The sequence below is a fragment of the Piliocolobus tephrosceles genome, chromosome 10 (genome assembly GCF_002776525.5).
Source record: "Piliocolobus tephrosceles isolate RC106 chromosome 10, ASM277652v3, whole genome shotgun sequence".
Classification (NCBI taxonomy): domain Eukaryota; kingdom Metazoa; phylum Chordata; class Mammalia; order Primates; family Cercopithecidae; genus Piliocolobus; species Piliocolobus tephrosceles.
The window spans coordinates 38,353,266-38,373,065 of record NC_045443.1 but is presented as its reverse complement, the minus strand read 5'-3'; the positions used below and the strand labels follow the sequence as shown (position 1 = coordinate 38,373,065).

Here is a 19,800-nt window from a genome sequence, read left to right as displayed (position 1 = left end):
AGTTTTCAATTCAGTAAATTTCCCAAAGGAAAACATAACACTTATGTAGGTGTTTTAAATGGATGATTTTACTGCCCCAGTAGTAAGTGGCATAAAATTATTTTAGCCATTTCATTAATAATTCTAAAATGTGACTAACAAGCAGAAGAAAAGGGACTAAGTGGAAGACATTCAGTGAGTTAAATAAATCTAAATATTCTACCCTTTTACACTCTATACACTATTTGCTCATTTATCTACTTCGACACACAGATAACACATGGTCTCTTTATCAATTATGTTTCATACCCATCATGATTTTTTCCATCATTGGCTTTCAAACTCTTTGATAGGTTTGCCTCTCTCAAGATCAGAGATGGACAGAGCCATCTCTGGGTGGACAGAGACAGCCCCAGCTGGTTAGTGGGGGAGGCACTTATTTCCCCGTCTGTTGCAGTTTTTCTCACATATACTGATTGAGCCCTTGGTCAACAAGTAATAAAGAGGGTACAAGTGTGGATTAGAGAACATGCCAAATTTGTACCAAATATGAAATTCTATGATTTTATAAGGTGGCCAGTAAAGATAAATTTTCATGGAGTCCATTAACTTTCTACTACATTACTTATTTCTCCCTATTTTTCACCCTCTTTGCCCTTTCCTTAGAAGTGTATGAGACAAAAATGGCACTAGGATCAAAACTTCTGACTCCAAGAACAAATACCTGCTGGAAAGCAAGAGGGCATTATAACTGGACAGTGGTCCCAAGTTCTTTTCCACTTCCCTTTGTATGGAAAAGAGGAAAGGGACTGAGTGGCTCAGAAGTTGGTCCATGCAGACAGCAATGGGAGTCCTCATTTATTCCTTCATGAAATATGCATTGAGCACCCACTGTGAAACAGACCATGTGATGCAATAAAGCTGCTGCCCTCAGAGCCTTAAGATCCTTATAGCTCTATAATGCATCATGCTAGGGCATTGTTTTTTTTTTTTTTTTTTTTTTTTTTTCCCAATACTGGCTTCACAAATCATGAAGTTGCTCAAAAAATATGATGGAATCTAGGTAACAATTATCCTCTTGCTATTTTTTGAATGAAAATCTCCCTGATTCATGATTCTCTTTTCTTTATGTAAGAGAGAGATTATATACTTAAAGTCTCACAAATATTCAGCACATATCTGCAGGGATCCAGCTCCAGGAAATACATTTTGCAAAATGACACTTCTCAGCACAGCACAAGGGTTTACTTATGCTTTGCATAAGGACTGCCAAGAGGAAGCTAATTAATATGCTAAGTGCTCACTTCTATTTATAGACACTGGTCCAAGTTTGGTTTTTGGTTAACATGTAGATGGAACTCTGACATGTATTTATCCTCTCTTTTCCACTTTTAATACCTCTTCAAGCAAAGTTCTAAATTTTTTTTGGCTTACATTTTTATGATACTGGACGCATACAGGGTACTTATTTCAGCCTTTTGTATATGTTTCTTTACCTGATCATTGAGGGAGAAGTAAAAATGATTTCCAGTGGTATTTCTGTGATAAAAATCTGCAGGCACAGAATTGTTGCTTGTCTTGACTAACACGATGTTTTATACGATCTAAATTTTGCAAGTATTGGTTTCTGACCCCTCTATCAGCAACAGCATTGACTTTCCAGAGTTAACGGCAAATGCTGTAGACAATTCAACATCTTCCTTGCACTCAGGCAATTGCAAACATATCTTTATTAGGAGTTGGGCAAAAAGATCTCTATGTTTCTTAAAATCTTTCCCTTTAAATTATTTCTAGTAGAGGTTGGATTTGAGATCTGCCTCTGACTTGCTAAGGATTATTTACGATTTATTTCAACCTTTAGCTGGCTCTAGGGGGGAGAAATGAACAAAGTTGAAACTAAAAGGAGGAGAAGCTTAATCCTTAGTGAAATTCCAGTGGCATGGAATACCCTGACTCTTATGATGGGTGCATTGTTTAATTTTTTATATGTTTATTTTTTCTCAAAAATAAAATTAAACTCATTTATCATTTTTAATTAGAGAACAAGTATCATCATTTTTTAAAGAGAATAAATTTCAAGCTGTGAGTCTTTTAAGGTAGACTGGTCCTCTGAGACTTTTCTGAAGCACTATGGGGAAATTTTAAACCCAGTCAAATATTTTTCTTAGGAAAAGTGGTGATAGGTAATGGTGAAATACGGGTATCATTAAATTTTCATAGAGGTTCTTAACACACCAGAGTCACCATAACATGAACACATTGACTATAATATCTCCAAAGAAGCATTTGCTTGTCCGCCATGGCTCTGAAGGGAGCTGTTACAGTCCTTCAATGAAGTAATCTGCATGTTAAAAAGTCCCTAAATATGTATTTACAAGATAGTCAGATCTGTTTTGGTCTGTTGGGTTAATAATCCATGTGCTAAGTCTGTATATATGTACTCACAAGATATACAGATCAGCTTTGGTTCACTGAGTCAATAGTAAGTAGATCTTTAAAAAGGCGCCTAAATAGCCACATAGTTTGTATTTCAGCAAGTTCAGAAATGCAGTCTGTATACTATAAGCTATTTCTTTTAAAGTGCAGATGTATTGTTCTTTTTCCAGAGGATGCCAAAAGGTGTGCTTCACTCTAACCTGTAATATTTTGCCCTTAAAATGTCAGAAGAAAATTGCCATAGCACAAACTATATTAAAGTTCTGAGGCATAGCCCTCCAGGCTGGGGTGGATGCTGTCCTAGATTATGTCATACATATTTCATTCACTATCACTGTTCAGGTCAAATCCCCCACTCCCTGTCAGCTGACTTTGCTTCCTTTCTGTCAGTCTCAGCCCAGCAGCTAGAGTAATCCTGTATGGCCTTCCTATGTTCCAGCAACTTCCCATTTCAGAGTCAAAGCAACTTCCTATACCACGGTCAAAGCAAAGGCTCCTCAAGATATGCCCTACTTTCTCAGAATTCACCCCTTCCACTCTCTCACTGGCCTCTTTGTTACTCCTGGTACACTCCAGCATGCTTCTGCTTCAGGTCCTTTGCACCTGCCCTTCCTTCTTTCTGAAAATCTCCTTTCACATGGCTAGATCTCTTATATTCTTTAGTTCTCTTATGAGAGAAGTCTTCCATGACCACTCTGTATAAGACAGCAACATCCGGTAACACCACTCTTATTATTCTCCATTAGTACTTCTCACCATTGAAAAGCATATGTCTTTACTTTTTTGTTTATTGTTAACCTCCTTCTCCTGGAAGCTCCTTCCACTGGGGCAGGAGCCTCCTAATTCCATGCTTAGATAACTGCCTGGTACATTTTAAGTCCTCATTAAATATTTACAGTACAAATGAATGAAAGCAGATGCAAAAGGAATCTTCTTTCTGCTTCCTTGATTGCCTGGTTGTGCTCATGTTTAGGTTGAAGAGGAATGCGTATCTCTTTCGGAGCTGAAGCCGCCTTCTTGGCCATTAAACCTCAGTTTCCTGTAATATTCTCTCAGTGGCATAAAATCGGTACTTCCTTAAGGTGCTCATCCATCCTGTTCCTAGAGCTATAGGGCTCTGATGTAGCTCCTAGAGGAGCTAGGGTCATCTCAGCTGGTCACAGAAACATCAGATCAGTCTGCTTCTAGGTGCAACAGTAAAAGTGCAACACATAGACAGAAATAGCATTTCTAAATGTCTTCACTGAATGAGCCTAGTGGTGTCCACCATAGGCTCCAATGATAGCAGTGGACTGACTGACTAGATTTTGCAGTTTAATCTGATGCAGCCACAAGGGATGGCATGTGCCACTCTATGTGTGTGTCACATAACGGTAACAGACTGAGGAGTACTGGGCAGAACCACTATTCTCTCTTGAATCTGGTAAATTTTTCTGGAGGTATTATCCCATGCTTCCACTCCCACCTTTAATCATGCATGCTGTTCTCAAATGCATCCTTTCTAATGATTGAAAACTGTCATAGCAACTCCTTCCTTATTTGAATTTCACAGGAGCATTCTTTATTTCAATCACTCAGAAAGGGGGCTTTGGCAATGGAATCACAGCTGACAACAAATTAATGACTATGATGCTGTGATTAGTTGAGATTACAGGCTACAGAAAGCTTGTCTGAGAATTCACCACTGACATCATCCTGATGCTGGCTTCTGCTGGGGATTAATGTTGGCCAAAAAAGAGGATGTGGTTCAGCTACAATAAGCTCCATAGAAATGTAAAGAAATCTGTTTGTACTGTAATATTTCAATGACATGCTTATTAATTAAAAGGGCTTTTACTGGTAACTTGCTTAGCCTAAACAATCTTCCTCCTATGCCCTCTCCCAGCACACTGACTTATTTTAATAAAGCTTTAAGATATCCAAATAAAAAGTTGAAGTGATCTAGATAATTCCAGTCCCCAAACCCAAAGTATTCATTAACTAAAAGGAAAACATAAGAATCTTGAATTATTTGGATAAGTCACTCAATTTTATAATTTATTTTACATGAATAGACAAAGCAATGGATATTGTAAGGCATGCCAGGGTCTGAGTAGATTTAGAAAATAAAACTTTTCAATCAACTTAATAAAGAGGAGATAAAAATTTAACATGAACAACACAAGAATGACAAAACCATCTATTCAGTTACCTGGTGTCATTTCACATCCTTCTAAATTTTGGCTGCAAAGAAATAATGATTTCTGTAATCCCCAGGAATGACTTTTGTGGGGAGAAGATTTCAAACAAACGTCTATTTGCTTTAGATGAGCTTCCTTATTTGATTTCAGATCCTCCTAAGGGAAGAGATTTCAGGATTTCCTGGTTGTAAAGTGGAAGAGAACACTTAGCTGAACTTGTATGACATCACCTGAAGCATTAAAAGGGCAGGTGATCATGAGTTCTCTGCCTGTTTACCAAAGCTTCTTTACTTCCTCAATCTATTTTATTTTTAAATGTCAGAGTAGTCTGAAATCTTTCAAAGATATATAGGCTGCAGAAGCAGAGGAAATATTAGGATACGTCATTTAACTTTTGTGAGAGCTTTAAAATAATTAATGAATGGACTTTTGAATTGTTATATATCACAGTACAGATATTCTAACATTAGACCATGTGAAGAATAAATATAGTTTAACAACAAAGGGCATGAGGCCATCTCTATTTCTAGGAAGTCTGTGAAATGGCTCTTTAGAGTACATACCAGAGGCACAAAGAGAATATTGCATTTCCAAAGAATACAATATAATAAAAGTTGGTTTATCAATGAAAATTAGAATATTATACAACAAATGAAAACAGTAAACACAATCTTTGTTTTAAATATATTTTTCGAAGTCTACTTGGAAATCCACATATATTATAGAACAAATTTTTAAAATGTAGTGGTTGTAATATCATGTATTAAAAAGCAACAAAATGAGAGCAAATTATATTTGAGCTTATACTATAAAGATATTTTCCAATATACATAAAACACTAGAGACACATAGCTAGAACAAATAGTATTTGAAAGATCTTACTCTAGATATATAATAGACAAGACATTTCTCACTGTAATAAATTAATTTCTTTGTTATACAAAACCCCTCAACCATAACTTCATGAAGAAATGTGAAGTGGTGTGAAAATGATCTTACCTCATATTCAAAATCTTCTGTTCTGTCTGCATCAGCAGGCAAGCTGGAAATATACTCATTGTCCTCATAAAATTCATGCTCCATTGGATGCAGAGAATGGCAGCTATGGGGAATATAGCAATATGATAGGAATAGATTAAAAGGGTTGTTTTCAAGATTAAAACTGATTTTAGAATTTCACTTCAGTTTGCTCTGCTTTGGAATAAGACCTGTAGTGATCTAGCCTTTAAACAAACTACAGCTCAGAAAAAGCAATCGCTTTCCTTTCTCCCTCTCTGTGAAGTCCATCAGTTTGCAATTTCTGTGGAATAAGGGCCTGTGGTCAGAGTTGTATTCTGTGGAGAGACTGATGTGAAATCTCTGACAGTCCATGATACTTTATTGATACTTTCTGGCCTGCTTCCATTCCACCGAATGTGACAAGCTCCACACGTGGGTATGTGGCAGTTGAGATTGCAGTCTCCTCAAAAAGGGGTATTTTGTCATAAAGCACTAACAATTTCATAATCCACAGCTGCAAACTATTTTTTGAAAACCATTTTCAAAAGCACATATTTTTCAGACTCTAAAATGTGCTCACATTGTACCCTCCCCTCTTTCTTAAGATCCCCCTTTCTCATTCTCCCTCATAATGCACATTTTCTCCTCTTTGATCAAGGACATATACACAAGTATTAAAGAGCATTCATGGCGATCAATCAGTGGAAACTCCTATAAGCCGAAAGGTTTCATAATACCTTTAGAAAATTCTTAGTGACAGAGAGAGCAGATTACATTGAGGAAATGAGGGGATATGGGGTGTTGCACATGGCTTTTATGTATTTCAACTTTTAGGAAATATTTTAAATAGTTTGTAAACATGTTATTCAATTTATTATGTTCTGATATAAAGACCACACATCGTATCATGGGAAAACTAAGAAAGGTTTAACAGCAAAGGGCATAAGGTCTTTTCTATTTCTAAAGACACTGAAAAAGCCTAAATACAATTGACTAGTTGGTTGCAGATGAGACCTCTAAGCTTTGCCAGTGTGGACCTTATTGAAAAATTGGAGATAGCAATATCAATTAGTTATCTTCTCCCTTGCTGAAAGGCAAGAGATCCATTCTCATGCCCTCATACGATGGTCAGCATAAATATTCTACCAGCCTCTCCTCACTACTATCTATGGCTGTCAGCTCCACACAGGTCTAACTAGTGTAGGCCAGAATGGTAAAGTAATAGAGGTAGCACCTTGCCTTGTGTCTGCCAGATAAATCTCCTTGCTTGAAGCTGGACTGGGTCCACATAGCCCATTTGGGATGTTGGAACATTGAAGTTTGCTGCTTTGGACATCTGATGTGTTTCCCTTGTCTTTCAGATAGTAAGAAGGGAACCCTGCTGTGAGGAAGACTTTATTCATTCAATGTTTATTCAGTGGCTACCAGATGCCAGGCCAAGTGCTGGAAATATGTTGGTGTACAAAATCCAATTCTGCCCTATTAATTGGGGAAAGCAGCAAAGTGGGAATTTTAATACAGTGCAATAATTAAGGGAAAAATATAGAACCTTGGGAGCACATGGTAGGGGGTGGACCCACTGCAGCCCTAGGAGGTTTTCTAGAAGAGGTTGTCTCTAAGCTAAGGTCTGCAGGAGCTAGGAAGAGCAGCAAGACTCAATGGCTAAGGAAGTAGGCATTGGGGTCAGACCTCTTAGGCCTAGAAGCCTGGCCCAGTCACTTTTTTGCTATGTAATCTTGGCCATGTTACTTAATATCTGTTCCCTCATCTCAGACATAGGATGTTGATAATATAATGCACTCCATCATGAGATTATTGTGAGAACTAAATGAGTCGATAAATGCAAAACATTTAGAATAATACTGAAAGCATGTTAAGTTAGCTAATACAAGCTAGCTATTATTATTCATTCAAGGAAGTATTGGATGGCTACTATGTTTTAGGCTCTATTAATGAATATTATATATTTGTTTCCTTGCTTTTTGTTCAACTACCCCTGTAGAATATAAACTGTAGAAGGCAATGACTTTATTTTTGTTCAAAGTTTTATGCCCAGCATCTAGTTCCAATGCCTGACACATCCGATTTGTGTCTGACACAAAGGGCTATTTAAAAGGTAATGGATGAATGAATAAAGAGATACCCAAGACAATCAAATCGCCTACCCTCCTGGAACTTGAAGTCTCAAGGAATGTTTTCAAAACTTGGATGCATATTAGGATTGCCTAGGGAGATTTTTGAAGAATTCCGATGCCTAAGCCTTACTCTAAGAATTCTCATTTAATTGGCGTAAAGGGTGATTCAGGTATTGATACAGCTTCTAAAAGTTCCCAGGTGATTCTATTGTACATCTGTGACCCACTGAAACAGGCTTATGGGAGCCAGCCATCAAAGGGCAGGAAAGTGGCATGAATCAGATCTATGTTTTACAAAGTAGAGAGCAGATTGGAGTAGGTGATGAAAATGCAGGCTAAGGAGACTATTGCTCTTACAAACTCTCAATGTTTGAATATTTGCTAGAAAGCTCACAGAACACAATGAATTGGGCAAGCGTACTTCTAAAACTGTTCAAGTAGGATTATTTGAATAAAATCCCTCTGACTTCCTTTAAATTGGGCAAAAATCTGGAGGAAGTATTCCTTGAATAGATCTTTATTTGATAGCACTATACTTACTCTCTGACAGCTAAGATCCTTTGTTTATATCTCAATATATTGGGTAATTGCTTTCTTCAGAGAATTGCACTTTAATTAAATTAATTTCCTAGCTTCTCTTTAAAGAAGAGAAATGCAAAGAAGAGAGAGAGGTGGCCCACAGAGGAGAATGTGGAGCCAGCATGCCACTTCCACATGAGTCTTAATAAGGTTTTTGGCAGCTTTGGTGAGAAAAGTGATTTCCCTGACCAGTGTTCATGAGTAGTACGAGGCTTTTGACAGCTAGTAATATGAAGATGAACTAATCAGAGCCAGAATTTTTCATAGCAGCTAGCAAGTATGATTACCCAGGTGAAGCAACCATGTGAGTTAGGGAGAGTAGCTAGCAGGGACCACTGAGAACTAATTGCACATATCTAAACAGGGGAGACATTTTCCAAACAGAGCTGGGAAGCCTGTCTCCATACCTGTCAACCTGCTAGGGGAACTGCTTCTTTCTAACATCTGCTTTACGTGACAAATGGAAACAAACAGGACTTTGGAAGAAATGACAGAAAAATACCTGTCTGAGAGCAGGAATGGACAGATGTCTGGCACTGGAGGGGTAGGTGGCCGAAGCTTGGCCAGGGCCATGATGTGTTCGAAGGTGATGTCCGTCTGAGTGCTGGCATTCATGAGCTGCACTTCTGGAGCCATCCCATAGGCCGGTCTACTAAGAGGTGTTCGCCTTAACACCTGCACCACAATGGGCTCCTTGGCATTGCGAAAGGCTTCCACTGCCTCTTCGTGGGTGGCCTTCGAAAGATCCTTCCCATTGACCTACAAACATACGAGGACGTTGTTTATCTCAGAGGAAAGATCAGAGAGGCTGTCGTGATAGATTAATAAAAGGTAGAGAGAAAGGTTTCAACCAGCTCTGACATGAATTTTGTAATGGAATATTTAAGCAGATATTAATATTTACTGACGTCTTTACCAACATGACGAAGTACCCGAGATTACAAAAACAATTACTTCTATATCTTTATAAAGTATCTGGAGTTGGTTAACGAGTAAAACAACAGAACTATTAGTAAAGATTTAAAAATTTAAGTAACACATCTGCTTCAGAAAAGGGTCACTGAAGTCTTCAGATAGAGGAAATGTTAAGTATGTCATTTAATGTTAAGTAAATGTCAAGGAAATGTTAAGTAAATCATTTTTCATGATTTATCAATGTCTCTGTGAGATTTTCAATATTTAACCAGGGTCTTACTTGCCTAAAATCTAAAATTTTAAGGTATTGTCAAATTTCCTCCATATTCATAATATTTTAATCCAAGACCATGTGATTGCCCATGTGCATTTTATCCTAAATCCTCACTGTTTGAAGTGTGGTCTGTGAACCAGCAGCATCAGCATCATATGAGAGATGATTAGAAATACAGAATCCCTGGCCCTACCCTGGACCTACTGAATCAGAATTGGCATACTCACAAGATTCTGACTTTATATTTATATTCACTGAAAGAATCACTGCTCTAAAAATCCTCTGAATGAATATATTATGTCCCCACTGGTTACTCGTTTTAATTCATACCAATTCATGACTCCACGGTAGCTCTGGACATCACAGAGAAAGAGGTGAAGTCTGCCTTTGTCCTCACTTATTGCTTCTCAACAGGGGCACAAACCATTGTCATTTGGGAGAGAAAAATTATTCTTTTTGTGGGACTCTCCTATGCCAGCTTACCAAGGGCCAGGAATGTTTCCCAACCTTTGTGGCTGTCAAAACACCTACACACTTTCCCTAACAACCTTGTGGTAGGCAATACAGACCACTCTCAAATAGTTGTCAATTTAATCCCCTAAAATGAGTCCTGGTAACACAGCCTTTTAGTGGAAGTTGTGTTTTAATAAAGGACTCTAGAATCCTGAAAGAGTTTTATGACTCTCGCCCCAGATGAATCAATAATGCTGTTTTTTGCAGATATGAAGAGCTATCTAGTGGCACAATACTGTGCCCAATATCCCTGAAATTATACCATTTCCAGACAGCAAACTAAGCCACCCGCCTGTTGGTGAGGCACCGATAACTGTCACGCACCAGCAAACCCTTAGAGATCCTTGGGCGCCTAAAAAAGAAGCAAAAGAAGTCACTGAGTTGCAGCTGTAGAGAAACTGCTGACATTCAAATGAGCACATTCTCTCTCCCTGAGTAGACAAGGAATATGTGTGTGCTCAGAGCAAGTGTGGGTCGTTTTAGGGTAAATGATACAATGCCAGGTAGAGCATTGTATCATCACGTCATGTAGAGACAGGCTTAATGACCTGGAGGAGCTAATTTACTCAATGGACCCTGAAAGAGTTAATGTGCCTTCAAAAGATGAACAATTAAGCTTCTTCACCAGCAAAATATGTCCCAATTCAGTTCTTGGTCTGGAATCACTAGTAAGACACCCCAGGTGGAGATTTGACTGGGTGTTTCCCAGTGTGAACACATTCACTAATCTATGTATTCACTGTTCGATGCTCTTTTCCATGAACTAAACTTGAAAAATTATTGCTGTGTTTTCATTGATACACCTTGGAATGCCTGACTTGGGGCACATGAGGGTATGTGGACATGAGACACCTATGAACATGATCACACTCATTCCTTTAGCTCCTGCTGTATGACTGGTGCTTGGGCCGGGGCCACTACTGCTTCCCCTGAGGACATGTAGACAGCAGATGATAGAAGAAATCCCAGAATGAAAAAGCACAACATACAATCTAGCCCCTCTCATTGAATAGTATCATCCCCTGTGTTTCATATTGTGGTCAGTATTTATAAATTCCAGATTGTAGAAGATAACCAAGTGGTAGGTAAGACTGCTCTGTGAGAATTGATGCAGTAGGTAAAAATTGCTCTTTTGTCCCCAGCCTTCCTGCTTCATGATGTACCCTCAGTTTAGTGAAGATCTGTTCCTGCAGGATCCTACACCCTTCCCTCTCTGAAAAGAAATCTCGGTCACACAGTCTGTTATCAACTATTTATTTATTTATTTATTTATTTATTTATTTATTTATTTATTGAGATGGAGTCTCACCCTGTTGCCCAGGCTGGAGTATAGTGGCGTGATCTCAGCTCACCACAACCTCCCCTCCCATGTTCAAGCAATTCTCCTGTCTCAGCTTCCCAAATAGCTGGGATTACAGGCACGTGCCACCATGCCAGGCTAATTTTTGTATTTTTAGCAGAGATGGGGTTTCACTATGTTGGCCAGGATGGTCTCTAACTCCTGACCTTGTGATCTACCTGCCTTGGACTCCCAAAGTGCTGGGATTGCAGGCGTAAGCCACCACCCCTGGCCTTATCAACTATTTAATATATCTACTGGAATGGTGTCAACATGTTATCTTTTCCTATAAGCCCTTCATCAAGAGGAAACCCTAATAGTGGTAGAGGGAAATAAGACTACTTTTTTGAGGGACCTTTATGCAGTATCTGAAGGTAAAGGGAAAAGTTTGTGACCAGGGTTTCTTCCAGTCATACATTAAATTCTACTAATGCACAAAGTGTGTCAATAGGTAGTAGACAGATAAATGCCATTCATCTATTTTTTTCCCCAAGACAAGACAAGACAAGGCTCATTTTTCCTCAGCCTTACATGTTAATCTAGTCCTGGTGTTCAGAATATTTATTTGCTTTAGTGATCTTTGAAGCAACAACTATTTTAAAAACGTAAGATTCCTACTGATAATGATTATTTACCTGTGTTACTGTAAGCTAAGTAGGATTGCTTTTGCAAAATCCAGAAGAGTACAGTTTTTTGTGGAAATATAAAAATTATTGAAAGGTATTTTAGGTTGTGAAATCATTATTGTAATACTTAGTATATGCAAACAATATTAGTGTTCATGTGTCAAGATCAATGGCTATTGATTATATGACCTATACACTCATTTATTTATTATCATGAAATTTATATGCAAATTTCATTCTTTTCTCTAAGAACAATCAAATACAATCTTAAAAGGACAGTCAATGTAATCTCAAGATCTTACTTCCCTATTGGAAAATGCTCTTTTCTTTTAGTTATCATGCAGCTGACCTCTATTTTCATAAGCTATTTAATATCTCTCAAAGTAAAGAAGTCTATGACCTTTAAAGGCTCTACTGCTACACATGATCCCTTAGAAAATGCAAGCATTGATGATACTCAATACTTTTTTTCACTTCACTTGAAGTTCATCAACATACTGTTAGCCTACCAAAAGGTCACCATTTTATATATTATGCCTTTCACAAGAAAAGAAAAGAATCGCTTAATTGGGATTTTCTGGCAATTGCTCTGCTCAGTTATCATGAGTTGCAGCTAGAGAGAAGAATTATGTGGGAAGAATGTCTACAGTTTTCTAGGAGAAGTTTGTGAACAACAGCAAAACTTCCTTTTTTTCAGGTGTTTTGTTTTTAAGCCAATAACAGATATTTGGTGTTTCATATTGCCATATTGCCAGATCCTTATGTATTATTCTATTTCTTTACCACTATATTTTCTCCCTCCATCCCACCTTCCCTTTTTTCCTCTTCCCTCTTACTCCGTTGTCTCAATCTTAAATTTAGTTTTGTATGGATGACATAAAGTTTTAAATTGTTTTGTGAGATGAGACTAAAGATGAAGAAACTATCCACTAAAGGAGTCCCATTTAAAATAGGTAGTTAAGGGTAGATACCCAATATTTCTGGGTGTCCAGTAAAAGGTGGGAAGATCTTTTGCGAGAGGAATACAGATGAGTTGATTTTCAGGAGAAAAAAAAAAAAAAAAAACACATGAATATGGTTAGGAGCAAAACTGAGGGAAGAGGGTGCAAGGTAACTTGATTACTGAAAAACAAAAACAAAAACAAAACAAAAAAAAACCCATGCATTATGGGGTTTGAGTTTGCATGCAGAAGGATTTTAAAAAAGATCCCAATTTGATTTAAGCATACCATAAGAAAAGAGCCTTTTTCCAAAAGGGTTGTTAAATCTAATGATTGAGAGGATAGGGTGTCATAACAAACAGCAGTAGTATATGCATAATTTCCTCTATTGCCATAACTTCTGGCATTTTGACAGCTGTGGCCCAGACTGATTTGGTTCCATTGTAACTGGGCAATTAGTGTATAACTAAAAAGATTCGTGCGATTGATATTTGATAAGAGGCTAGTAGTCCCAGGATGGGAAGACTGGACTCTGAAATGATGATTTAGCCACTGGACTTGAGATAAATAAAAAAGCAGACACATTATGCAAGAAGGGGTTATCAGAATTGGCAACAACAAAAAAAGAGGAAAGGACGATGCCAATGAGAGAAATTCTAGGATAAATAGTGACATGTGGTTGTCCCAAGACAAACTAAAATGTAGGATTAGAAAAAAGTGGAGAGAGTAGTCTTAATCATTCTTAATCATATGAAACTTGAAGCAGTTATAAGATATATATTCAAATGAATTAACAAGTAAACATATGATAGGAAAATAGAAGAAAAACTGATCATAGCAAACCGTTTTCTGAGAAGGTCTTCCCCTTCTCCCTGCACTTACCAATTCAGATCAGCAGAAATATCCTTAAAGATTAGATATTCAAGTGATGGCTTGCATTGAACACATATAAATTTTTAGAGATACAAAAATAATTATCTTGTTTCTAAAAAGTTATTATTTCTCATTATATTGATAGCATAATCTTAAGTGGATAAAGAAAAAGCAATCACTTTTCAGTGATCAATGCAAAAGATGTGCGAATACATTTCTTGTGGAAGATGGGCTAATTAATCCATAAGGAACTTGTGAATGTTAAGAAGAGAGCTTTTCATATGTAAACCATACCATAGTAATGTTTGATGAAGCCTCTGTTTAATGAATAATCTACCCTTTTGGATATCCGGGCCTTTTGCAAAATCTGGGCCATTCTTCAATAACTTCCCCAGAGTGACTAGTGGTCTCAGCTTGGATTTGAGCTGTTCCCCTTTGATTATTCCTTCCAATCCAACCACATGCAAAATTTTCTTGGATATCAGGAAACAAACAGTCTTTTTTTGTTTTTCTTTTGAAGTGCTAACAAGTGCATGAATAACTCAGTCACTCTAGTGAGAAGCCATTTCTAGAGTCAGCTGTTGGGGAATGATGAGGGTTTCCAAACTCCCATGCCTCTCATGAGAAATAAGGGCTTCTAAGCATCTATGACTTTCAAGGGAGAATAAATTTAAGAATGTGCCATAAAAGAAGCATAGAATTCCAAGGATTATGGACAATTGATATAACCAAATTTCAAATTGAGGATAAGTATAAAATACTTGTGTATTATAATTCTGGTTGGACATGATCCTGTACCTGGTTAGTCTACAAGATCTCCCACCCTCACTAGTAACTGTGGAATTAATTTTGACTGAAGTCCCTAAGTGACACAGAATAAATTCTCTATTTGATAATTAGGGAGGTGTTGCCAAAGCACAATCTAGTGACATTTTACAGGAGGAAGAAATAATGTTTAAATTGCTGTTAAAATGTTTGGTAGAGAAGGAATTTAAGATAATCTGAACCTTATATTCATCAAAACACTTGTCATATACAATCTTCAGATTAATTTTAAGAAATTTCAGCACACTGTTTTTTCCTAAACTTTGGTATGAATGACTCTATTTGAACATTGTTATATAAATGGAGTATAGCATAGTGTAAAATGTATTTATAATGAAAAGAAGTCACATAATAGGAATCTGCAAAATTGTATGAAAGAAACCTGACTAAAATTAACTTCAACCTTTAAAAAAAGGTTATAAATGAACAAAACAATCACTGGAATGTAGGTTTGTGTTCATCATATAATTTCAGAACCTAAGTACATAGGAAATGTTAGATCGCATCAACCCCGAAGTCCATTTACTCCAGTATTCCGCTTTTTACAGTGCTATAATTGGATTTTTGGAAGAGAATATGGTGATTATTCCATGTGACACAATGAGTAGACTTATCCTAAAGTGATTCTTGGGCTTCTTCTGCTTTTCTGTCTGCACAACGAGAGACTGGGAGCTTCATTACCCTGAGTATGGGGTGTTGCAGCTTCCCTTAGTTCCAAAATCCCCAGGGACTTTGCCAGGCAGCTGGCTTTCTCAGACAAATGAAAATAAGTGATATCTAACCCAGGCAGCCTGAACCTCCAGCAGTCTGTTCTCTTACTGACAATGTTCCCTATAAGACAGAGCAACAAGAGTTGAAATACGGACCCACCATACGCCCACAGTTTTTGGTCCCTTGCTTGACTGTGTATTGCTGATTCCCGACTTGTGTGTTTCTTTAATGAAGACTGTTGCCTCACCTATAACTTGTGACATTTTGGGATTTGCCTCTACCAATCTGGTTTAACATAACACCCATTTACAACCTAAGATAATTGAATGCATTGGAAATGCTTACGTATGTAACAGTATTGAATAGAGGACTCCCAGCATCCCAATGAGCTAGTGTAAAAGCCTATTATTACATTTAGTTAACAGACTGTGACACTGAGGCCACAAAAATAGTCCAGTATGTTGCGTCTGATCCCTTCTACAGAGCACTTTGATGGTAAGGCATTCTCAAGTGCAAGCAGGACTCATTTTCAATTTTTCATATGCAGAGGTTATGGATCCATTATTTGTGAACTCATCCAAACTGTTCCTGAACCAATGAATAATTTTGGTTATAGGCAATCTTGATGTATCTGTCACAATTGCTTTTTCCTTTCATTATCTTTTCCTCGTCTTGTTTTTTTTGTATCCCTCCTTCTGTATTTTCTCTTCCTTTCCTTGTTCCCACTGTCACATTTCTCTTTTAAGCTTTCCCATCAAAGCACTTAACACCTTTGAAGAGTCCATATCTATATGAATTATTCCTATAGTGAAGAAACATGTTATGATATGTTCTGATTGTTACTGAGGAAAAAAACTAAAATGGATACAACATAGTTTTATTAACCTCTTTATAAATGAGTTTATTTCCCCTCACCTTAATGAAAGAAATGGAAGTCTTTGCTTTTGGGCACACGAGTTGGTTCTTCGGTTTGTCTTTCAGATCCATGATCTGCTCTTTTCATCCAGCTCTGTGTCTTGGCACCCCTGCCTGACCTAGGATCTCTACTTTTTGTTGTTGTTGTTGGGTTAAGCCAATGGTTAGAGAGTATTACAGGCCTTTATCCAGTTCCCAAGACTGTAGCTCTTGCTTGGATCTGCTCACAATCCTGACTCACCTTCCCTCTCCAGCTCTAGAGGTAGTAAGAACATCTCTCTCTCTTGCTGTTCCCTAGGTTCTTTATCTTGACTCTGCTCATCCTTTGTAAGCTGTTTCATCATTAAACTTTCTTCAATTAAACCCTTTGATTATGCTATTTGTTTTCTTCTGGGACTCTGACTGATATAGCTAAGCACGAAACTCTTCTGACTTTAACAAAAATGTGGCAAGACCTAAAATTTGTTATCTTTGCAAATTAACTTTACTATCAAAAGTAGTTGCATCTAAAATGCAATTATGAGTTTGTCAGATTTAGCAAATTTACACATTTTAAGGGAGATTTAAAATATAATTTTTATTGAGATCATAAAACAAAGTATTTACATAGTTGTTTGATATGTACAGTTATTTTGTGAAATATCCCTGCTATGATTTGAATGTGTCCCTCAAAGTTCACATGTTAGAAACTTAATCCCTGATGCAACAGTGTTGAGACTTGAAAACTTGAAGAGGCGATTAGTTTATATGAGTTCTGCACTCATGGATGGATTAATGCTATTATCACATGACTGGGTTCCTGATAAAACAATGTGTTTGCTCTCCTTCCCATCCCTTTTGCTCTCTGGCATTCTCTCTTGCCATATGGTGCCTTCCACCATGTTATGACACAGAAAGAAGGCCTTTGCCAGATGCTGGCACCTTGATATTGAACTTAACACCCACAAGAACTGTGAGAAACACATTTTTTAAAATTATAAATTGCCCAGTCTGTGGTATTCTGTTATAGCAGCAGAAATCCCTCCATTTGGGTTTGTCTAATGTTTGTCTTGATTAGACTCAGGTTATGTATTTATGTATTTTGGGCAGGAATGCCCAGAAGTGGTGGTGTGTCCTTTTCAGCCTATCCTATCAGGAGGCATGTAATGTTTATTTGTCTATTACTGGTGATGTTAACATTTATGACTTAATGAGAGAGAGAGAGAGAGAGAGAGAGAGAGAGAGAGAGAGAGATTGAGAATCTAAAGCAAATGTAAAGTGTCAATCAATGTTAAAATTTGGGGAGCCTAGGTGAATGATATTTGAGAATTTTTATACTATTCCTGGAACTTAAAATTATTATTTTTGTTCTTATAATTTTTTGATGTCTGAAACTGAAAAAATAAAATGTTTCAAAATATTGTTATATTTATTATTAGCTAAAAATAGATCCATGCTGTAACCATTTAGAGTTCACAAATAATTATAAGGAATTGATAGATGAACAGCTTCCTATAAAGTGTGCTTCTGTTGCATATCTCTAGAAAAACAAATTCCTACTCTACTATGAGTGTCTTTTTTTCTCTGTGTGCACATGCACACACACACACATCCCTACAAGCAAAAAACACAGATTTGTGTCACCTACTTTATCTTGGTCATAACAGTTCATCACTGAATATCAACTGATATCCTGCTCTCCAAGCTGAGTTATTTAAAAAGATAGATGGCTGCCTCCTGGCTAATTGTGGGAGTTCTTCATTACTACAAAAAGACTTTTTATATCTCAAGTGACTCTATACGCAGTGAAAAATGACTCAAATCTTTGGATAAGATTCTACTGATGAAATGGTTGGATAACAACTACTTACTGACCTTTTAGTTCCTAACATAATACTAAACTGATGTAGGTGATTATTAATAAACCTATTCACTGAGTTCTGACATATCAGATCCAAGTATTTAAAACATAACAAGGAGTTCAGATGGAGACAAAATTTTCTGTAACAGGCCTAAGGATATAAAGGCATAAGACATATATAAACACTTGAAATAAACTCAAATTATTTCAATGAGAAAAAAATGTCATTGTCATTAAACAACTCAGGTTTCTTTTAAAAAAATCCTGCAAACAACATCAACAACTGAGGATTTGGACAGAGCTATTCATCTTTCATATCCATTGAACAAGAGGAAATGCGCTCTTAGCCCTTGGACAGGATCTTTTTTGTCCCATCTTTGTGATGAGAGCATAAAAGGATGTAGAAATTGACCTTGTGACTTAGCCACACTAGCACGTGCTAGAAAATACCTATTTATTAAATAAAAGAAGTAAATTGTACCACATAAAGGAATAGGAGATAGTGAATTATTTACAACAGGGCATCTGTCAAAACAAGAAAGAAGATGGTAAAGTGTCTTCACCAGAGGTTCATTGTACCCTATCTATGAAAGCAACATAATGCTTCACTATTTATGTGCTTCTGTACAAAACACACTGAATGATAAGAAAGTGACAATTGTGTTTAGTGCTGTAGTTTCAGGGCCTAAAAATGTGCTTGGCGCATACTTGAGAACAATTATGTGTTAAATAACTTTTCATATATTTCTTTGTCAAGAACCATGTTTAAACAAATATGATTGCACTTGTCACTAAAATTACCCATGTTCACAATGCAAACTGCATTATATTCACTTCCCAGCTCCATTCTGTAGCCCAGTTGTCCACATTATTCCTTTGACTTAAATATATTGTACAAATGATTTTGGAGCGGCAAGCAAAGGTCTGGGCTGCTCTGCTCTGAAACACCTCAATGCCCTGTCATTCATTGTGATAGCAGAAAAGAGCATCAATGTGGGAATCACTCAGAACTGGGCCTAAATACAGTTTTTGGGACTAGCTGTATGACTTTGAGTAAGTTACTGAAACTCTCTGAGCCTCTGCTTCTTCATGTGGAAAAGGGGATAATAATATCCACTCAGAGTTGCAGATAGGATCAAATAAAAACAAAGCTAGGGCAGCCAGCACAGTGCTATGGTGGTGATCCATAACACTTCCTTCCCTCCCTCCTTCCTTCCTAACTCTTAAGTGACAGAGATGAGGCTACTCTCTGGGGATATACATTACATTCCTGGCAGTGGCAATGACAGTAATACTAGTTATCACTGAGTGAGAACTCATGGAGTGCCAGGAGCTGAGCCAAGCCCTTGGTTTATATTATTTCAATCACATCCAAGAACAGTCATAGTAGGTAAGTATTTTATCCCCATTTGAAAGTTGTGGAAGTTGAGTGTAAATGAGTGTAACAGGCTGAGCAAGGAAAGGCACCTGCTCTCACAATCTGGGAAAAACAACATATACATCTATAATTGTAACCAAACTCATAAAGAGCTAAAAGGAAGGTATTAACAGCTCTGCAACAGCACAAAGCACTAACTATGCCTGGGCTATCGGGATGTGACTCCAGGACTTTGACGTTTGAGGTGGGTCTGATGAGATGAAGAACTTCATAAACTGCACAGATGGGAGAAAGGATTCCCCAGGGTTGAGGCATGAAAGAGTAAGTCCTCTGGGCACCATG

The 19,800-nt window shown here is 37.4% G+C and overlaps 1 protein-coding gene across 2 annotated transcripts in view; it reads right to left on the bottom strand.

The window, feature by feature from the left end:
- PDZRN4 (PDZ domain containing ring finger 4) overlaps positions 1-19,800 on the bottom strand; it is a 415,845-nt gene that overhangs the window by 58,725 nt on the left and 337,320 nt on the right. For both annotated transcript variants that reach the window (XM_023182830.2, XM_023182831.1), the window contains 2 exons: positions 8,811-9,067; positions 5,595-5,697 (listed from right to left, as the gene is read on the bottom strand). In XM_023182830.2, the coding sequence (XP_023038598.1) occupies positions 5,595-5,697; positions 8,811-9,067 (360 nt within the window). The remainder of the gene's footprint in view (positions 1-5,594; positions 5,698-8,810; positions 9,068-19,800) is intronic.